This window comes from Hylobates moloch, unplaced genomic scaffold (assembly GCF_009828535.3).
Source record: "Hylobates moloch isolate HMO894 unplaced genomic scaffold, HMol_V3 SCAFFOLD_1, whole genome shotgun sequence".
NCBI classification, from domain to species: Eukaryota; Metazoa; Chordata; class Mammalia; order Primates; family Hylobatidae; genus Hylobates; species Hylobates moloch.
The window spans coordinates 73531437-73553091 of NW_026652276.1; the positions used below are offsets into that span (position 1 = coordinate 73531437).

The 21655-nt window shown below is 36.6% G+C and overlaps 1 protein-coding gene across 1 annotated transcript in view; it reads left to right on the forward strand.

Moving 5' to 3' along the window:
* The window catches only part of ABCB11 (ATP binding cassette subfamily B member 11), a 96619-nt gene that overhangs the window by 10811 nt on the left and 64153 nt on the right, over window positions 1–21655 (forward strand). The window contains exons 5-8 of the mRNA XM_032753388.2: window positions 10885–10972; window positions 12113–12246; window positions 13717–13888; window positions 18072–18196. Of these exons, the coding sequence (XP_032609279.1) occupies window positions 10885–10972; window positions 12113–12246; window positions 13717–13888; window positions 18072–18196 (519 nt within the window). The remainder of the gene's footprint in view (window positions 1–10884; window positions 10973–12112; window positions 12247–13716; window positions 13889–18071; window positions 18197–21655) is intronic.

Here is a 21655-nt window from a genome sequence, read left to right on the forward strand (position 1 = left end):
GTCATGAACATTACACTTGTTTTCTTTTAATGGCTCTGGCCATGTGAAGTGCCAGCTTCCCTTTCATCTTCCACCATGAGTGTAAGTTTCCTAAGGCCTTCCAAGAAACTGAGGAGATGCTCTAATGCTTCCTGTACGGCCTGCAGAATTGTAACCCAATTAAACCTCTTTTCTTTATAAGTTACCCAGTCTCAGGTATTTCTTTATAGCAGTGTGAGAATGAACTAATACACTCATGGTTAGTCTATGATCCACTTTGAGTAAATTTTTGTAGGGGTGAATTAGGGGTCCAAATTGATTCCTATCTGCATGGATAGCCAGTTGTTCCAGCACCATTTGTTGGCAAAACTATTTTTTCCCCATTGAGTAATCTCAGAATCCTTATCAAAATCAATTTACTGTAATTAAGAGGGTTTATTTGTGGACTCTGAATGCTATTCCTTGACCTACACATCTATCTTTATGCCAGTAACACACTGTTTTGATTACTGTAGCTTTATAGTAAGTTTTGAAATCAAGAAGTGTGAATCTACTACTAGGGATTGTCTATTCTGGGTCTCTTGGATTTTCATATAAATTGTTTAACTTCTGCAAAGAAGTCAGCTAGAATGCTAGGAATTGCACTGAATCTGTAGATCAATTTAAGGAATATTGCCATCTTAACAATATTAAGTCTTCTGATTCATGATCCACTTATTTGAGTCTGCTTTAATTTATTTCAACAAGGTTTTATAGTTTTCAGAATATTTTGCAATTTTTTGTTAAGTTGATTGCTAGGTATTTTATTATTTTTGATGTTATCATAAATGGAATTGTTTTCTTAATTTTATTTTCAGTTTGCCCATTGCTAGTATAGCAAAATACAATTTTTTTGTATATTGAACTTTTATCCTAAACCTAGCTGAACTACTTATGAGTTCAGTAGTTTTTTAGTGGGCTCTTTAGGATTTTTTATATAAGACCATATCATCTGCAAATAGAAATAACCATACATTTTCCTTTCCAATCTAGCTGCCTTTTAAATTTAATTTAATTTAATTTTGTTGCCTAATTGTTTTGGCCCAAACCTCCAGTACAATGTTCAGTAGAAGTGGTGAGAGCACACATCCTTGTCTTATTCCTATCTCAGGGGAAAGCATTTAGTCTTTCACCATTAAGTATGACATTAGCTATTATAAGTGTCCTTTATTATGTTGAGGAAGTTCCCTTCTAATCCTCGTTTGTAGAGTGTTCTAATCATTGTCATGAATTTAGTCATGTGCTTCATCTACATCTATTAAGATGATCATGCAGTTTTGCCCATTATAATATTGATATGGTATATTACATCAATGTATTTTCATATGTTGAATTACCTTTGCACTCCTGGAATAAATCCCACCAGTTAATAATGAGTAATCATTTTACTATGCTGCAGGATTCAAATTGTTCGTATTTAGTGAAGATTTTTGTGTCTATATTAATAAGAGATATAATATATACGAGTTTTCTTTTCTTATAATGTCTTTGTCTGCTTTTGGTATCAGATAATTCTGGCCTGATAGTTTGGCAGTGTTCTCTTCCATTCTATTTTTTGAAGAGTTTGTGAAGAACTGGTATTAGTTCTTTAAATGTTTTGTAGAATTCTCCAGTGTAGTCATCTCATCTTAGACTTTTTGTTGTTGAAAATTTTTGATTGCTGATTCAATCTCTTTAGTTGTTATAGGTCCACTCAGATTTTCTATTTCTTTAAAAAACTTTTTTTAATTTGGCAAATAAAAATTATATATATTTATGGTGTGCAGCATGATGTTTTGAAATATGTATACATTGTGGAATGGCTAAATTGAGCCAATTAACATATTCACTACCTCACACACTTACCGTTTTTTGTTATAAGAACACTAAAAATCTACTCTTGGCTTCAGGCTTCCTGGGATGCCAAAAAATTGTGAGTCCGCTTGCTTTCTCAATGGGGAGGCTTGTGGTCTGGGGCAAATTTTCAGCCCTGGTCACTGGCTGCCTGGAAATAGATGCAGTGCTGTTGTTGGGGGCACGGTGGGCAATGAGACTAGCCTCTAGTACTGCGGGCTGAGTGGGAACAGGGTAAGGCCTGTGACTGCCAGCTTTCCTCCACTTCCCTGGTGACCTGTGTGACTTAGCAGAGGCATCCATAATCCTCCTGGGAACATAACTCCACTGGACTGAGAACCACACCCCCATCCCCCACAGCAGCTGCAGCAAGCCCCGCCCAAGGAGAGGCTGAGCTCAGAGGCACCTATCCCTGCCCCTACCTGGTGGTCTTTCTCTACCTGCCCTGGTAGCCAAAGACAAAGGCCCAATTCTCTTGGGAACTCTGTGGCCCTGCCCACTGCTTGGGAAACCTGAATACATAACCAGGTGTCCTGAGGGCAACTTTGCATTCTCTGTATAGGACCGTAGCTGATGCACTCTTGAAAGTGCCACCTCCTAGCTAGGGGCCAAACAACACAAAACCAACGCACTAAACAAAAACACAACAGAGGATCCTCACGGAGCCCACTTCACTCCCCTGCTGCCTCCCCAGGAGCAGGTGCTGGTATCCACAGCTGCAAGAACTGAAGACAGATCACATTACAGGACTCTTTGTAGACTCTTGCCAGTCCCAGCCCAGAGCCTGGTAACTCTGCTGGGTGGCTAGACTCAGAAGAGCAAAAACAATCACTACAGTTTGGCTCACCGGAAGCTGCATTTATAGGGGAAGGGAGAGAACACCACATCAAGGGAGCACACCGTAAGACAAAAGTATCTGAACAGCAGCCTATGAATCCCAGATCTTCCCTCTGACATAGTCTACCCAAATAAGAAAGAACCAGAAAAGCAATTTTGGTAATATGACAAAACAAGTTTCTTTAGCAGCCCCAGAAGATCATACCAGCTCACCAGCAATGCATCTAAACCAAGATGAAATCTCTGAATTGCCAGAAAAAGAATTTAGAAGGTTGATTATTAAGCTAATCAAGGAGGCACCAGAGAAAGATTAAGTCCAACTGAAGGAAATAAAAAACATGATACAGGATATGAAAGGAAAATTCTTCAGTTAAATAGATAGCATAAATAAAAAACAACCACAACTTCTGGAAATCAAGGACACACTTAGAGAAATGCATAATGTACTGGAAAATCTCAGCAATAGAATCAAATAAACAGAAGAAAGAAACTTCAGAGTTTGAAGACACGGGTTTCAAATTATCTCAATCCACCAAAGACAAAGAAAAAAGAATTTAAAAAATGAACAAAGCTTCCAAGAAGTTTGGGACTATGTTAAATGACCAAACCTAAGAATAATTGGTGTTCTCGAGGAAGAAGAGAAATCTAAAAGTTTGGAAAATATATCTGAAGGAATAATCGAGGAAAACTTCCCTGGCCTTGCTGAAGGAAGATCTCTTGTCTAGAGTTGTAGACATCCAAATACGAGAAGCTCAAAGAACACCTGGGAAATTCATTGCAAAAAGATCATTGCCTAGGCACGTAGTCATCAGATTATCTAAAGTCAAAATGAAGGAAGAATCTTAAGAGCTCTGAGGCAAAAGCACCAGGTAACCTATAAAGGAAAACCTATCAGAATAACAACAGACTTCTCAGCAGAAACCCTACAAGCTAGAAGGGATTGGGGTCCTATTTTTAGCCTCATTAAACAAAACAATTATCAGCCAAGAATTTTGTATCCAATGAAACTTAACTTCATAAATGAAGGAAAGATATAGTCTTTTCCAGACAAACAAATGCTGAGGGAACTTGCCACTACCAAGCAAATCAGGGAAATGCAAATCAAAATCACAATGTGTTATCATCTCAGTCCTGCAAGAATGGCTATAATCAAAAAATCAAAAAAGAATAGATGTTGGCATGAATGTGGTGAAAAGGGAATACTTTTACACCATTGGTGGGAATGTAAACTAGTACAACCACTATGGAAAACAGTGTGTGATTCCTTAAAGAAGTAAACGTAGATCTACCTTTTGATCCAGCAATCCCACTACTATTAATAGGCATGTACCCAGAGGAAAATAAGTCATACAAAAAGATACTTGTACACGTATGTGTATAGCAGCAGAATTTGCAATTGCAAAAATATGGAACCAGCCCAAATGCCCATCAATCAACGAGTGGATAAGAAAATGTAATATATATATTACATATGATATAGATATGATATATATGTAATATATATTACATTTTATATTACTATATATACTACATTTTAATATGTTTTATATACACACACACACACCATGTAATATATATACACACACACACACCATGGAATACTACTCAGTCATAAAAAGGAATGCAATAATGGCATTTGCAGCAACCTGGATGGAATTGGAGACTATTATTCTAAGTGAAGTAACTCAGGAATGGAAAACTAAACAGTGTGTGTTCTCACTCATATGTAGGAGCTAAGCTATGAGGACACAAAGGCATGAGAATGATACATTGGACTTTGGGCACTTGGAGGAAAGGGTGGGTGGCGAGGAATAAAAGACTACACATTGGGTGCAGTGTACACTGCTTGGATGATGGGTGCACCATTGTAAAATCTCAGAAATCACCATCAAAGAACTTAGTCATGTAACCCAACATCACCTGTTCCCCAAAAACCTATTGAAATGAAAATGAAAATTTTTTTAAAATAATAAAATGTATATTATAAAAAAAATAAAAATCTACTCTTAGTAATTTTCAAGCATACAAAACATTGTTACTAACTATAGTCAGCCCAGTAGATTTCTTGAACTTATTCCTTCTAATTGAAATTTTGTATTTTTTAACCATCTCCCCAATCTCCCCACCTCTAGCCCTTGGTAACTACCATTTTACTCTCTGCTTCTATGAATTCAAATTTTTTAGATGTCACATTTAAGTGAGATTACACTGTATTTGTCTTTCTGTGCCTGGCTTATTTCACTTAACGTGATATGCTCGAGGTGCATCTGTATTGTTGCAAAGGACAGGATTTTTTTAAAAGGCTGAATAATATTCGATTATCTATATGTACCACATTTTCTTTATCCATTCATTTGTTGATGGGCACATAGGTGGCTATTGTGAATAATGCTGCAGTGTGCATGGGAGTGTAGATATCTTTTTGATATATTGGTTTCATTTTCTTGGATATATACCCAGTATAGGATTGCTAGGTTATATAGCAGTTCTATTTCTAACTTTTTGAGGAAACTACATACATTTTTCCATAATGACTGTACTCATTTACATTCCCACCAGCAGTGTACAAATGTTCCCTTTTTTCCACATTCTTGCCGTCACTTGATATCGTTCTTCTTTTTGATAATAACCAGACTTTGCTTCATGTGTTTTGGGGGCTCTTTTTCTAGGTGCATATATCTCCATAAATGTTGTCACTTCACGATGGATTGACCCTTTTATCTTTACAAAATGATTTTTATCTCTAGTAGCAAGTTTTTAAAGTCTATTTTGTCTGATATTAGTATAGCCACTCCTGGTTTCTTACGGTTGCTTTTTGAAATGATTTTTTTTCTATCTTTTTGTTTCAACCTGTTTGTATCTTTGGATCTAAAGTGTGTCTCCTGTAGACAGCACATAGTTGGATCTTGTTTCTTTTTATGCAATCTGACAATCTCTGTCTTTTGATTGTATTGTTTAATTCATTATATATAAAACAAACATAACATCCTGAAAAGTGGGGGAAAAAATGTCAACTGGCTAGAGCCCTCAGGAGCCAACTAATAACGTGTTGATATGTTCCCTGGGTATCTTATGCCTGATATGTACTAGATTAAGTGTTGGAAAGGCTGGCAAACTGGAAACCCCAATGAGTGCAGACCAAAAAGACTCAACAAAATCCTGCTTTTTCTAGATAGTGGGTCAGAAAGAGCCTAGTAGAAAACTTTGAAGCAATAATTGCTCTACTCTAGCCAAACACCACAGAAGAAAATGGTGACCTCACTCTCACCCATGCCAGCAAATGTTGCTTTGGGAGCATAGACTCTTCCACACTTGCTAGGTGGTAATAAGCCCCTCTTGTGCCACCCTCTCACCCACCCCCATGGTGTCAATGGAGAATATGTGGGAGGCCTGAATCATCCCCACTGTAGTAAGGCACCTCTCCCCTTACCTGCTGGGTTGGGGTGACAGAGTCAAAACATTACCACCACCCTCATGGAAGGGGAAACCAAGACATTTTCAGATGAAATAAATCAAGAGAATTTGTTGCCAGCTGACTTACCCCAAAAGAATGGCTAAGGAAAGTTCTTTAAGTAGAAAGGAGATAATAAAAGAAGTCCTAGACATCAGGAAGGGAGTGCGTAGTAACAAAACTATGAGTAAATGCAATAGACCTTCCTTCTCTTGAGCTTTCTAAATTATGTTTTAAGGTAGAAACTCTAACGCTGTGATATGATCCTACTATGACACTGTCTGATGTGTGTTTAATTTGGAAATAGTTAAGACACTTACATTATTAACGAAGGAGAGTAGAGGTATGTAATGGGAGGTAATCTTTATATATTTCACTTGAATTGGTAAAATGACAACACTAGTAAACTGTGAAAAGTGATGTATCTATAATGTATTTCCTAGAGCAACCACTAAAAAAGCTATACAAAGAGAGACACTTAAAAACACTATAGATAAATCAAAATTGAATTCTAAAAAAATGTTCAAGCAGCCCATAGGAAAGTAAGAGAAAGCAAACACAGAAATAACAGAGAGAACAAATAGAAAACAAGAAATAAAATGACGTATTTAAGCCCTAATGTATCAAAATATAAGCAAGATTTTTTGTAGATATAGAAAAGATTACCCTAAAATGTTTATGCAAATGTAAAAAAACTGGAATAGCTAAAACAATTTTGAAAAAGAATAATAAAGTGAGAAGAATCAATCTACCCAATTTCAAGACATATTATTTAGCTAATGCAGTCAAGGCTGTGTGGCATTGACAGAGGTTAGATATATAGATCAATGGAACAGAATGGAGAACTCAGACCCACACAAATATGTCCAACTGATTTTTGACAAAAGTGGAAAAACAATTCAGTGGGGGAAAGATAAGCTTTTTATCAAATGGTTGTGGAGCAGTTGGACATCCACAGGCAAAAAAAATGAAATTACACAAAAATTAGCTTAAATGAATCATGGACTTATATGTAACAAATAAAACTAAACTTTTAGAAAAATATGGAAGAGACTATTTTCATGTTCTAGGGCTGGACAGAGCATGTAGATGACACCAAAAGCACAATTCATAAAGGGAAAATTTGATAAATTGGACTTCAATAAAATTAAAAACTTTGTAAAAGATCCTGTTAAGAGAATGAAAAGACAAGTTACTGACTGGGAGAACATATTTGCAACTTATATATCCAACAAAGGACTAGGATCCAGAATATATAAAAAATTCTCAAAACTCAGTGTTAAAATAACAATAGCAAATTTCAGTTCAAAGATGGGAAAAAGACATGAGTAAGGATATAAGATGGCAAATGAGCACATGAAATATGTTAAACAACATCAATAGGGAAATGCAAATTAAATAAAAATGAGATATTACTATAGACTTATCAGAATGGCTAAAATTAAAAATAGTGATAACTCTAAATGTTGATGAAGATGTGGAAGAACTGGATCACTCATACAATCACTCATGCCATTCAAACCATGTCATAGCTATCCTGGAAAACAGTTTGGTAATTTAAAAAAATCTAAACACTCAACTACCATATGATTCAGCATTTCTACTCTTGGGGATTTATTCCAGAGAAATGAAAACTAATGCTCACATAGAAACCTATACACAAATGTTGATAGCTGCTTAATTTGTAATAGATAAAAATTGGAAACAGCCCAGATATCCTCCAAAGGATGGGTGGTTAAACAAACTGTGATCCATCTATCTATATTATATGGAATCCTCCTTAATAAATAGGAATGAATTGTTAATGATGAAACTTGAAAGAATTATGCTAAGTGGAAAAAAGCCAACCCCAAAAGGTTCTACACTGTATGATTCCATTTATATAACATTCTTGAAATGACAAAATTATAGCAAAAGAAAACAGACTGGTTGTAGCTGGGGCTAAGGAGGATATGGGGATTGGATAGAAGCATGTGGAGGTATAAAAGGACAATAATATGAGGGAGGCTTGAGATGATGAGAATGTTCTGATCTTGGTTATATCAGTGTCAATATCCTGGGTGTGATATCGTACTACAGTTTTGCAAGATATTTGCAAGATACGGCTTTAGTAAATCTGTAAGCTTGATGTGTAAATTGAATGACAAAACAAGGTAAAACAAAAAAAAAGGTAAAAAGTTTCCAAAACAAGGTAAAAAGAAACAAAAAAGCAAAATAAGTCCTCATAATAATTTGTAAAACGTCTCTTTATCTTTTTTCCTCTAATTTCATCTCTCTCCCTTCTTTGCTATTCAACAAATGAGTCTTTGTTATTCAACAAATGGGGAATCTTCATTCAAGTAGATTCATATCCGTTTTTGCTGTTAAAAAAATGCCATTCTGTGGTCCAAATCACCTGCACACTTTATAGAATCCTTCCTGGGGTTTTATGATGACAAGTGTTCCCACCATTCAGGCAATAAAGACCCTGGTGTGCAGTCAAGGGAGCAAAGCCAGGCCTGCTCTTTTCCTTCCTGTCGGTTTTTCTGATAGGTTTTTTCTGTTGTTCCAGAAATATTATCAAGTTCTCTAAAGCCTTAATCACCTCTTCTTCCCAGAATAAAATAAAAATGAGTTAACTACTCATTTCAGAGACACCTCAGGGGTGAAAAGAGTGATAAACTGCGTGTATCTTTACCTGCACCATCCAGCAGTGATAGAATTCTCCTGGACTTTGTTCCAGAAAATCCAGAGCTGGGCCAGTGCCCAACACCCTTAATCCACATATGTTTGTAAACTGGCATTTTTAATGACAGTCACTTCATCACTTCTGCTTAAAGTGCTTGTAGAATAAAGACACCACAGGAAATTTATGTAAAGTTATTTATTATTTATCATTTTAATTGTCACATAAGTATACATATTTATGGGATATAGTGTGATGTTTTGGTGCATGTATACAATGTGTAATGATCAAATTGAATAATTAGCATTTCCATCACCTAGGACATTTATCATGTCATTGTGGTGAGGACATTCAAAATCCTCTCTTCTACCTCTTTTGAAATAGTCAACATATTATTGTTAACTATAGTCACCTACTATGCAACGTAGTACCAGAACTTATTCCTGAACAGTAACTTTGTACCTGTTGACCAACCTCTCCCCATCCCTCCCCCTCCACTGCTCTTCCCAGCCTCTGTTAACTACTATTCTCTAAGTAAAATGTTTGGACAAATGCTTATAGTTTTCTGGGTTTAGACACCCCAAAACAAATGGAAAATGAAAAGAATTGACTCATGTATACCTTAGAAAGCTTTTACTTATAAATAATATAGTATACTCTCTATTCAGAGATATCTAGCTTTTATAAGAGCCTCTGATTGTGGATACTCATAGATAAGTTTATGATTTTCTAGTTCTTTCATCTCAGGGTTCTTCTTGGTCATCATGAAAGACTGGGAATGTGGTGAGCACAAGAGACCTTAGCTGGTTTTGAGGTTGTCAGAAGGGTTGACCACAGCAGTTATTTCCCTTCCTAATTAGTATTTTGAAAGTCAAAGCAAAATCAAGAAACATTTATTGATTTCAGGCAGAGTGACCAAGCAATGTAAGCCCAGTGCTTGACCTTGGGTAGCTTGCAATCTACTAGCAAGACAAGCATAAACGTACTCAATATAAATATATTCAATAAAGATATTGGCTAATAGTGCAGTTTATTCTGTGTTAAATGAATTATATTGCAATGCTTGACCTGAGTTCAATAGAGACAGAAAATAATTCAAGCTCAAGCCACAAAAAGAAGGCTGACAGAGAGCAGAAAGGATGTGGAATAAAGAACCCATGCTAAAGAGGCTGCTTTCTGATTTTCTAAAGTAGACTCTATACCATTTAACTTGTCCCTGAAGATCATAACTGTCATCAACCAATATGTTAATTTTCTAATTATGGAATGCCTTCATTCCTAAAAGCAATTTCAGAATTTTTTTTTCCTCCACTCCCTGGTACTGCCAATCCCAAGCCCTGTGCAGCAACATGGTAGTGCTGCTGGGAAAAATGCCAAAAGTATTTTTCTTTGCTATTTTTCTTCTTGCTATTTCCCACAAGTGTCTTTGGCTTCAACCTTAGAAATTGTCCTGGTGAATGAAGCTTAGGCTGTAGTCAGCAAAAAGACAGGACTAATAAAATGCTTTTCTCTCCCATGGGAAGATAACAGGCACATTTTTCAGTGTCACTCTGAGATAGAGAAGTTGAAAAGCTGGCTTGCATTCCTAGAAGAGGTAACAGTAAGCCTCTTGATTTACAGCACACGTCGTTCTATCAGTTTCTTTTCAGACAGCCTGTCTGGCTTTTGAAAATCTTTCTTACCTGTGATTGCTCTATCACTGCATGATAAGTATGCATGAAAGAGACTAAAGTGGACCAAGCCCTGGGCTGCCATTTAGGGTACCCTGGCTTCCAACAACTGCTAATTAATTATTTCATGGTCCTAGCATCTCTGCCTATAAAAATGAAGGGGATATGCATATTTTCTGTGATTGGTACCATGAGGTCTATTTAGAAATTTAGTTGGATTTATTATAATTTTGCAAAGATAAAATGTCTTACTCATGTTTAGTAGAAATATACTATATATAGTATATTTATTATATATTATATATATATTTAAAATATATATATTTTTAAATCCCTCTATATCCACAAATGTAATCTCTGGTGGCTTGATCCTACTTGCAAGTCTGAACATTCTTTTCCCTCTTTTGAAGGTTGCTGAACATTGAGAGCGAAATGATCAAATTTGCCAGTTACTATGCTGGAATTGCTGTCGCGGTACTTATCACAGGATATATTCAAGTTAGTAGCTCCTCCATATAATTTATAGATCAATATCTGACCTCAAAGACATTACAATGAGATGCAACGTGTTGCCACCCTTTAAGCTAATCAGAAGCCCTAAGAACTACAGTCTATTTCCAGAGGACATGAGAGAATGGAGAGGGATTCTTCTCTCAGGTGGAAACTTAGGAGGATATAAGTGGCTGTCCAGAGAGATGCATAATAGACTCGTAGTTGTAATGTCCTGTCCTCCCTTGTCTTTCCCTACTTCATCCTCTCTTCTATATCCAGAAATGGACATTTGCAGGTGTGTTTGTAGGGGCAGTTGAGTAGCTTGAAGAAAGTGGGGCAGAGGGAGATAGAGGAAAGCAAAATTTACTTTCTTTTTCTCACATTGCTAAAGTCTCAACAAACTGCATGCCAACCCAAATTCAGAAAAGCTGAATCTAGAGCATATTTTAGATTTAAGTGATGGAATGGCTTGGAGGTACTTAACCCTTATTAAGAAAGAAAAATATTTTATCTTTTGCCTTCTTTTGCAGAAAAATAATGAATTCCTTCCCATTCATTCAAGAATTCCAGGCAGTGCTGTTTGTAAAGAGAAATGAATCATTTTTTTCCCATTTAGGCATTGAGAATTTTAATAACAGGCTTTTTTTTTTAGTTAGGGAAAATCTATCAGCAGATTAGATTTATGCTGATGTCATGATATTTGTTTTACATTTCTTGAAAATTATTTCCTGAAAACTATGCATGAATGCTTCTAGGCATGTCTTTCAGGGGAGAAATTCACTCAGAAATGGCATTAAAAATAGTTATTTAAGAACAATAATGCCTTATTTTTGGTGCTGTGAGCCTTCTTTTACACATGAGGAAAGTGAAGCTCTGTAGGGTAAAGTCCAGAAGACATGGGCCTGCTTAAGGGTCAGAGCTGGATTCAAACCCAAATCTCAGGCTACCCTGCCAAAAGTTCTGTTTACCTCCACTTTTAGCAGCAGATGACAGAGCTCACATCTTAGTTCCCAAGAAGAGGCATTTTCTGAATTACTTTCTCCCTTTTCTCAACTGTTGTACTGAAAGTACTTTCTTCTGAAAAAAGAAGAAATTAACAAATATTTCAAACATTGCAATGCTAAACATTCCTTTGTCCATTTCCAGATATGCTTTTGGGTCATTGCCGCAGCTCGTCAGATACAGAAAATGAGAAAATTTTACTTTAGGAGAATAATGAGAATGGAAATAGGATGGTTTGACTGCAATTCAGTGGGGGAGCTGAATACAAGATTCTCTGAGTAAGTAGCTGGTAAAACAGTATTTTAGTGTGTGATTTTTGGATAATAAAACTCTTCTTTCTAAATTAAATAACAATTTAAAAATATTTTCAGTTTTCCTGTGTTTCATCTCTTAAATTGGGCTTTCATAGGTGGCATGGCTTTTTCATAGGTAATACACTGTCAAATATGGACATTAAAAATTGAAAGCCAAGGTATTGCAATTTGGTGTGTAGACCTTAATTAAAATATTAGAAATGAAGTATTGTAGAAGACAGTTAAAAAGGTTATTTAGCTGTCCAGGTGTAACTGGATTTAAATCCAGTTTACACCTAGTTTAGGTCATTAACGGCCACCCAGGAATTCTAAATGAGCGGAATTAGAATTGGTTGAACCCTATTGAACTGAATTTTGAGGTCCCCTGAAAGACGGTCACTCTACAGTGTAGACAAAGCACACTGAAAGTCAGGACCCCTGGCTTCCAGCACTTATTCTGCTCCTTACTGTGACCTTGAACAGTTATCTAACCTTGCCAGAACACAATGGCCTAATATCTGGGTGATGTCTTAGGTTCTTTCTTGCTATGTAGTTCCAAGCTCTATTCACTCCATCTGGACAAGAGATTAAGGAAATGTTCTCAGGAATATGAAGTTAATATAATTATGTTCAATCAATATTCTGAAGCAATTACCTTGCACTTGTGCTCTTAAGGAACTTACAGCCTAGTAGGGGAAATAAGAAATGCAAGCAAATAATCAGGACTAACACATATTAATTGTTGATTATATGATAGGCGCTGTTCTATAGGCTTTACATATATTCACTACTTTAATCCTCATTACTACCCATTGGGGTAGGTTCTATTATTGTCCTCATTTTACAGACAAGAAAATTGAGCCACAAAAAGGTTAAGTAACTTGCCCAACAAGAGTTTGTATTCAAATTCCTAGTCTGGCTCCAGAATCTGCACTCTTCACCACTACTCTATACTGCCTATAAGCAGAATGCAATAATTCCACCCACATACAAATGCACAAGGATTAATTACAGTGTTATGGAAACACAGGGAGAAAGGTGTTACTTCTTCTTGGGGGATTATACAAGATTGATGCATGAGGAGGTATGTGACTAGAACCTTGAGGCTGAAAGGATTCAGCAGGCATGAAGAAAGAAAAGCTTTGCAAGACAGAGCAAGGATATTAGCTATGTAAAAGAAAAAGACAAATAAGATGGTTTCCAAAAGCCTTTGTCAACACTGAGTACCAGCTAGGAAACCTAGATTAAGAACAGAATTGGTTGGCTATGAGGAAAGAGGCTTGATAACATCCCAAGGTGCAGCAAATTTTCCAAGATTGGAGAGGCTGTTAATGCTATCCAAGGGTGATAGGGATAGAGAGACAGGAATGTTTAAAAGGGAAAGACTGAGACTTTCAGCAAGACATTGGAATGATCAAATTCAGTTTTAGTGACCAAAATCTTTCTGGTTTCTAGTGATATTAATAAAATCAATGATGCCATAGCTGACCAAATGGCCCTTTTCATTCAGCGCATGACCTCGACCATCTGTGGTTTCCTGTTGGGATTTTTCAGGGGTTGGAAACTGACCTTGGTTATTATTTCTGTCAGCCCTCTCATTGGGATTGGAGCAGCCACCATTGGTCTGGTAAGAATGTCTTTTTGCATCTCTCCATGGGAAGACATTTGCCCTCATAAACAGCCAAAAATGTGAAGCTTGAGTCCCTTTTCCTGAGTATAGTTAGCAACGTAATTATCACTATTTTCATGTAGTTTGTTAGATTACCCCCCAGTGTCAAATGACATTTCTTCGAATAGGGATTAATGATGTTTTAATAGGTAAATATTGTTTTATTAACAGCAATTACATTTGTTGAGCATTCACTGTTTCTCTAGGCACTACTAGGAACTTAATATTCATTATCTCTAATCCTTACAACAATCTTATAAAGTGAGCACTAACATCATTTTAAATATAAGAAACTAGGATCAGAAAGGTAAGGGGATTTGTCTGGGCCTGCACAGCTGGCAGAGTAGGATTCAAGTCTAAGGGGCTCTGACTCCAAACCCCACTCACTCTCCAATATGCCTATTGTTCTCCATGTCCTCCCAAGCTTGGGTGCTTCCCTGAAATGGCACAACAGACAAAGAGCGTTAACAAGCACATAAGAAGGATTTCTGCAATCACAACTATGTTCTCCATTTCATCTTATCTTTCAGATAACCTCTTTCAGAGAGAGGTGATCTGACCCATTCCAAGAGTTATCCCATTCAGTGTCTCAGTTCCCCAGGTATTGAGGCCTAGACAACATATAGGAATAGGAATTTTAGGTCACATCAGCTAAAAACACTCCCAAGGACTGAGAAATTTATTATTATTATTATTATTATACTTTAGGTTTTAGGGTACATGTGCACAATGTGCAGGTTTGTTACATATGTATCCATGTGCCATGTTGATTTCCTGCACCCATTAACTCATCATTTAGCATTAGGTGTATCTCCTAATGCTATCCCTCCTCCCTCCCCCAACCCCACAACAGTCTCCGGAGTGTGATGTTCCCCTTCCTGTGTCTATGAGTTCTCATTGTTCAATTCCCACCTATGAGTGAGAACATGCGGTGTTTGGTTTTTTGTCCTTGCGATAGTTTACTGAGAATGATGGTTTCCAGTTTCATCCATGTCCCTACAAAGGACACGAACTCATCATTTTTTATGGCTGCATAGTATTCCATGGTGTATATGTGCCACGTTTTCTTAATCCAGTCTATCGTTGTTGGGCATTTGGGTTGGTTCCAAGTCTTTGCTATTGTGAATAGTGCCGCAACAAACATACGTGTGCATGTGTCTTTATAGCAGCATGATTTATAGTCCTTTGGGTATATACCCAGTAATGGGATGGCTGGGTCAAATGGTATTTCTAGTTCGAGATCCCTGAGGAATCGCCACACTGACTTCCACAATGGTTGAACTAGTTTACAGTCCCACCAACAGTGTAAAAGTGTTCCTATTTCTCCACATCCTCTCCAGCACCTGTTGTTTCCTGACTTTTTAATGATGGCCATTCTAACTGGTGTGAGATGGTATCTCACTGTGGTTTTGATTTGCATTTCTCTGATGGCCAGTGATGATGAGCATTTTTTCATGTGTTTTTTGGCTGCATAAATGTCTTCTTTTGAGAAGTGTCTGTTCATGTCCTTTGCCCACTTTTTGATGGGGTTGTTTGTTTTTTTCTTGTAAATTTGTTTGAGTTCATTGTAGATTAGTCACAGCCAATATCATACTGAATGGGCAAAAACTGGAAGCATTCCCTTTGAAAACTGGCACAAGACAGGGATGCCCTCTCTCACCACTCCTATTCAACATAGTGCTGGAAGTTCTGGCCAGGGCAATCAGGCAGGAGAAGGAAATAAAGGGTATTCAATTAGGAAAAGAGGAAGTCAAATTGTCCCTGTTTGCAGATGACATGATTGTATATCTAGAAAACCCCATTGTCTCAGCCCCAAATCTCCTTAAGCTGATTAGCAACTTTAGCAAAGTCTCAGGATACAAAATCAATTGTACAAAAATCACAAGCATTCTTGTACACCAATCACAAACAGAGAGCCAAATCATGAGTGAACTCCCATTCACAATTGCTTCAAAGAGAATAAAATACCTAGGAATCCAACTTATAAGGGATGTGAAGGACCTCTTCAAGGAGAACTACAAACCACTGCTCAATGAAATAAAAGAGGATACAAACAAATGGAAGAACATTCCATGCTCATGGGTTGGAGAAATTATTAGAGCAGCCACATTAGATAGCACGTTATGGAATCAGGCATACTAAAAAGTTGCTATAAATGACAATAGAATTTAACTGAAAAACTGCATACACACTCACACATCATTGAGCAATAGGTACCAATTTCCTATTGCTCAATAGCAAAATATTCTCACAGTCCACTGACATCACTCAAACATTTCCCAGATAAAATAGAAAATGGTTGAAGTGACAGTAGCAAAGAGCTCACTCCATTTCATTAGGTCACCACTTGGCTAACAGGTTGTGTGACTCAGGAAAAATCCATTTAACCCATGAAAACCTCGGTTTCCTTGTCTTTAAAATAGGGATAATACCTCCCAAAAACATTATGATGATTCAGGGAATAATCCACGTTATGCATGTAAGCAGTGTTGGGCACAGAATCAATTGCTAAAGAGAGATGTAGATGTTTTTCAATCCACTATATCATTCAAGCTTTACGGCAGTCTTTCCTACTAACCGCTTTCCAACTGTAATCCAGGGAACCCTCAACTTCCACAGAAGAGCTTCAGGGGGTTTGCAAACATTTTGTTCATTTTTTTTCCGAGTACAGTAATCTCTTTCTTCAAACCTGTGATAAATATACACACTCACGTGGATCATAGGCCACATTTCAACATGTTGGAGGTTAACACATAGCCCAATTCACTTGGTTTTAAACAGATCTAATGCTTAGCTTCTCTAGTCATCTCAGTACCCATTTCCAGCTTCTCATAAACATGTCACTGATTTGGAATGTTGTAGGTCTGCACATGTCTTGTCTTGCTTTCAAGTCTGTGTATGTTTGTCCTTATACAAGAAACTTCTACAAGCGACTATACAACAAACTATACAAGCAACTTCACTAGGCTCAAATGTAAATTTTAATGTTAATAAAAACAGCTTCCAGTCTTGGTAACACAGTGAGACCCCATCTCTACAAAAAAAAAGAAAAATTTTAAATAGCCAGGCATGGTGGCATGTGCCTATAGTCTCATATACCCAGGAGGCTGAGGCCAGTGAAATGCTTGAGTCCAGGAGTTTGAGGCTGCAGTAAGCTAGGATCATGCCACTGCATTCCAGCCTGGGCAACAGAACAAGAACTCGTCTCTTTAAAAAAAAAAAAAAAAAAAAGCCTCACTTTCCTTACTGTTACATGTTTAATTCACATGTTTTATAAAATGTACACTGATGAAATAAATATACTGTTTTTAAAAACTACTATGAATACTTACTTAACTTATATCTTAGAATTCCATCTAAGATTCTGATAAGAGTTTTGCTGCTAAAAGTTTGGAAAAACTACTGGAAGATAAACTCCCTTAATCTGGGTATTATATATTTTTTTATATTTCTGAGCTAGTTGATCTTCCGCAATATGTGTTTTTTCCTCTTCTTATTTATTAATCTGTGCCAGGGGTTTCTTTGGGGGTTCATTTTGACTAGGACTCAATCCAAGTCAGTTTTAGAAAAAGTATTGTGCCTACTATTAAGTACAGATGTCTTTGCATTTCCTTTGGTAAAAATCAAAACTACATAGTTGAGCGTCTCCAACTGAGTGAAAATGGACTTTCTTTTCTGGAATCATCTGGAATCATCTTTCAACATCATGCCTATACTTTATATGTCATATGCCATATATTATACCCAGTTATGATATCTGCATGTGTCTCTGGCTTTTGTCTATAAATTATGCAATGGCCATTGGCTAATAGCAATGAACTATGACATGATCTAACTTAACACTTTATTAGTATAACGACTGAAACACTTTAGTCTCACAGAATGTCCTATTTGGAACTTATTCTTTGAGGAGGTTCTTACTTTTAGTAGGGTCATTTTGATATATCAACAACCAGACAACCCTGGATGAAGCTTACCATAGACCAAATTTGGACCAGATTTCTTCCTCCTGTCAATGATGTTACAGTGAGAATCTAATATTGTATTAAGCCCATGCCACATGTTAAATGAATCTGAATGACAGACTGACTTACCTAATTTCTTGGACTTCACATTTTCTTTTCTTCTTTTTGATTTTTAGAGTGTGTCCAAGTTTACAGACTATGAGCTGAAGGCCTATGCCAAAGCAGGGGTGGTGGCTGATGAAGTCATTTCATCAATGAGAACAGTGGCTGCTTTTGGTGGTGAGATAAGAGAGGTTGAAAGGTTGGTTAATTGGAATCTGATTCTTTCCTTAATTTCATCAATCATTGTAGTACCCTGAGTCTCTCAGTTTGTGCAAAGCAGCAGACCCACCTTGGTCTGTGGCCTCTGGAAGAAGTACTTGTTCAAGAGGGAGTTAAGCAGGGTAATTTAGGTTGGTCAAAGCACAATAAGAAGTCCCAAGTCTTTAGCAGTATGTTTTTAAAGATGTTGCAGTTGGCAATTTTTAGAAAGCCAACTTAGGGTAGATATTTATTTCAAACTCTGATGGTATGTATGTATACATATTATACCTCATATCAGTCTATAATGCTGTTTGCTGTCATTAAAGAAAAGCCTACATGAGACATTACAACTGATACCACAGAAATACAGAAGATCATAAGAGACTACTAAAAACAAATGCCAACAAATTGGATGACCTAGAAGAAATGGATAAATTCCTAGAAAAATACAACCTGCCAAGGTTGAATCACGGAGAAACAAAGAGAAATAAATCTGAACATACCAATAATGAGTAAGGAGATTGAATCAGTAATAAAAAGTCTCCCATGAAAGAAAAGCCCAGGACCTGATAGCTTCATTGCAGAATTTTACCAGACATTTACAGAAAACCTAGTACCAGTCCTCCTCAAATTCTTCCACAAAATTAAAGAGGAGGGAATACTTCACACTCATTTTACAAGGCCAATATTACCTTGATACCAAAGCCAGAAAAGGATACTACAAGAAAATCAAAGGCCAATATCCATGATAAACATGGATGTGAAAATGCTCAACAAAAATACTAGTAAACCAAATTGAATATCACATTAAAAGAATCATTCACCATGATCAAGTGGGATTTATCCCTAGGATGTAAGGATGGTTCAACATAGGCATGTCAATAAATGTAATATACCACATTAACAGAATGAAGACAAAAACCATATGATTATCTCAATAGATGCTGGAAAAGCATTTAACAAAATTCAACATCCTTTCCTGACAGAAACTCTCAACAAATTAGGTATAAAAAGAATGTGACTTAATACAATAAAGGTCACATATGACAAGCCCACAGCTAAATCATACTCAAGGGTGAAAATTTGAAAGCTTTTCCCCCTAAGATCAGGAACAAGAAAAAAATACCCATTCTTGCCACTTCTTATGCAACCACAAAAGACCTTGAACAGCAAAAATCCTGAACAAGAAGAACAAAGCTGGAGGCATCATGTTACCTGATCTCAAAATCTACTACAAAGTAGTAGATTATTTGATTACTATAGTAATCAAAACAGCATGGTACTGGCATAGAAACAGACACATAGACCAGTGAAAAAGAATGGAGAGCCCAGAAAGAAGTCCATGCATTTAAAGTCCATTGATTTTCAATAAAGAGGCCAACAACACACCATGAGGAAAGGGCAGTCTCTTCAATAAACGATGTTGGGGAAACTGGATATCCACATGCAGAAGAATGAAATTTGATCCTTACCTCACACTATATACAAATATCAACTCAAAATGGATGAAAGTTTTAAATGTAGGATATAAAACTGAAAAACTACTAGAAGAAAGCATAGGGAAGAAGCTCTATGACATTGGTCTAGGCAATGATTTTTTTGACACAACCCCAAAAGGACAGGTAACAAAAGCAAAAATAGACAGATGGGATTACATCAAACTAAAAAGCTTCAAAAAGGAAGCAATCAACAGAGTGAAGAGGCAATTTATAGACTGAGAGAAAATATTTGTAAACCATACATCTGATAAGGGGTTAATATCCAATACATATAAGAAACAAACAACTCAATGACAAGAAAACAACCTGATTAAAAAATGGTCAAAAGACCTGAATAGATATTTCTCAAAAGAAAATATACAAATAGAAACATACAAAAAGAAACATACAACAGGTATGTGAAAAGATGTCACACATCACTAATCATCAAGGGAACACAAGTCAAAACCACAATGAGACATCATCTTATACCTGTAAGAATGGCCATTATTAAAAGAAGAAAGATATCAAGTGTTGGCAAGTATTTGGGGAAAATGAAACCCTGTTACGCGGATCGCTTTTGGTGGGAAAGTAAATCAGTACAGCCAAAGAGTATGGAGATTCATCAAAAAATGGAAAATAGAACTACCATATGATCCAGTATCCCCACTACTGGGTATATATCCAAAGGAAACGAAATCAGTTTGTCAAGAGATAGCTGTACTCTTATATTCACCGCAACATTATTCACAATAGCCAAGGTATGGAATCAACCTAAGCACCCATCAACAGACAAGTGAATGAAGAAAATACGGTGTGTGTAAATTTACATGCCACACTCAATAGAATACTATTCAGCCTTTAAAAAGAAGAAAATATTGTTGTTTGCGGCAACATGATGAACCTGGAGGACATTATGTTAAGTGAAATAAGCCAGGCACAGAAAAATACCCCATGATTTCACTGACAGAGTTGAACTCACAGAAGCAGAGAGCAGAACAGCGGTTACCAGGGGCTATGAGGGGGACGGGGCAGGCAAGAACTGGGGAGACGCTGGTCAAAGGATTCAAAATTTCAGTTAGACAGGGGTAATAAGTTTGAGATATTTTAAAAATAATGACTTATTAATTATCTAATTGTAGTTATTTTAATTTGGTTCATGGTGACCTAAAAGAAACCCTTCCTTATTTGCACTTAAGAGGCAGTTTATAAATTCAAGAAATGTGTTGTTAACATGGTGACTATGGTTAATAACAAGGTATTGCATACTTGAAAATTGCTAAGAATAGATTTTTAAGTGTTCTCACCACACACACACACACACACAATATAAGTATGTGAGGTAATGGATGTTAATTATCTTGATTTAGCCATTCCACAATTTTTATACATACTTCAAACCATCATGTTGTATACCATAAATAAATACATGTAACTTTTATCAATTAAAAAATAATAAAGAAATGCCAGCATGATTCAAAATGCTATTTCACACATTTTTATTGAACACCTTTTTAATTAAACACATTTTATTCAGATACGGTGCTACATGTTCTTTATAAAGTCTGATAAGATTTCTATTTGGTCAAACAGGCTGGGCACCATGGCTCACACCTGTAATCCCAGCACTTTGGAAGGCCAAGGCAGGTGGATTGCTTGAGGCCAGGAGTTTGAGACCAGCCTGGGCAACATGGCAAAACCTCATCTCTACAAAAAAATATAAAAATTAACCAGACATGGTGGTGTACACCTGTAGTCCCAGCTACTTGGGAGGCTGAGGTGGGAGGATCACATCATCCTGGGAAGGTTGAGGTTGCAGTGAGCTATGATCATCCTACTGCACTCCAGCCTGAATGACAGAGTGAGACCCTGTCTCAAAAAACAAATTAGTGTTGATCAGTTACCGAGCATTATTCTAGAGATTAACTCCCAATGAAAAGAAAAACCCAAATGGCCAAAATAATACAGTTGTCTAAAAT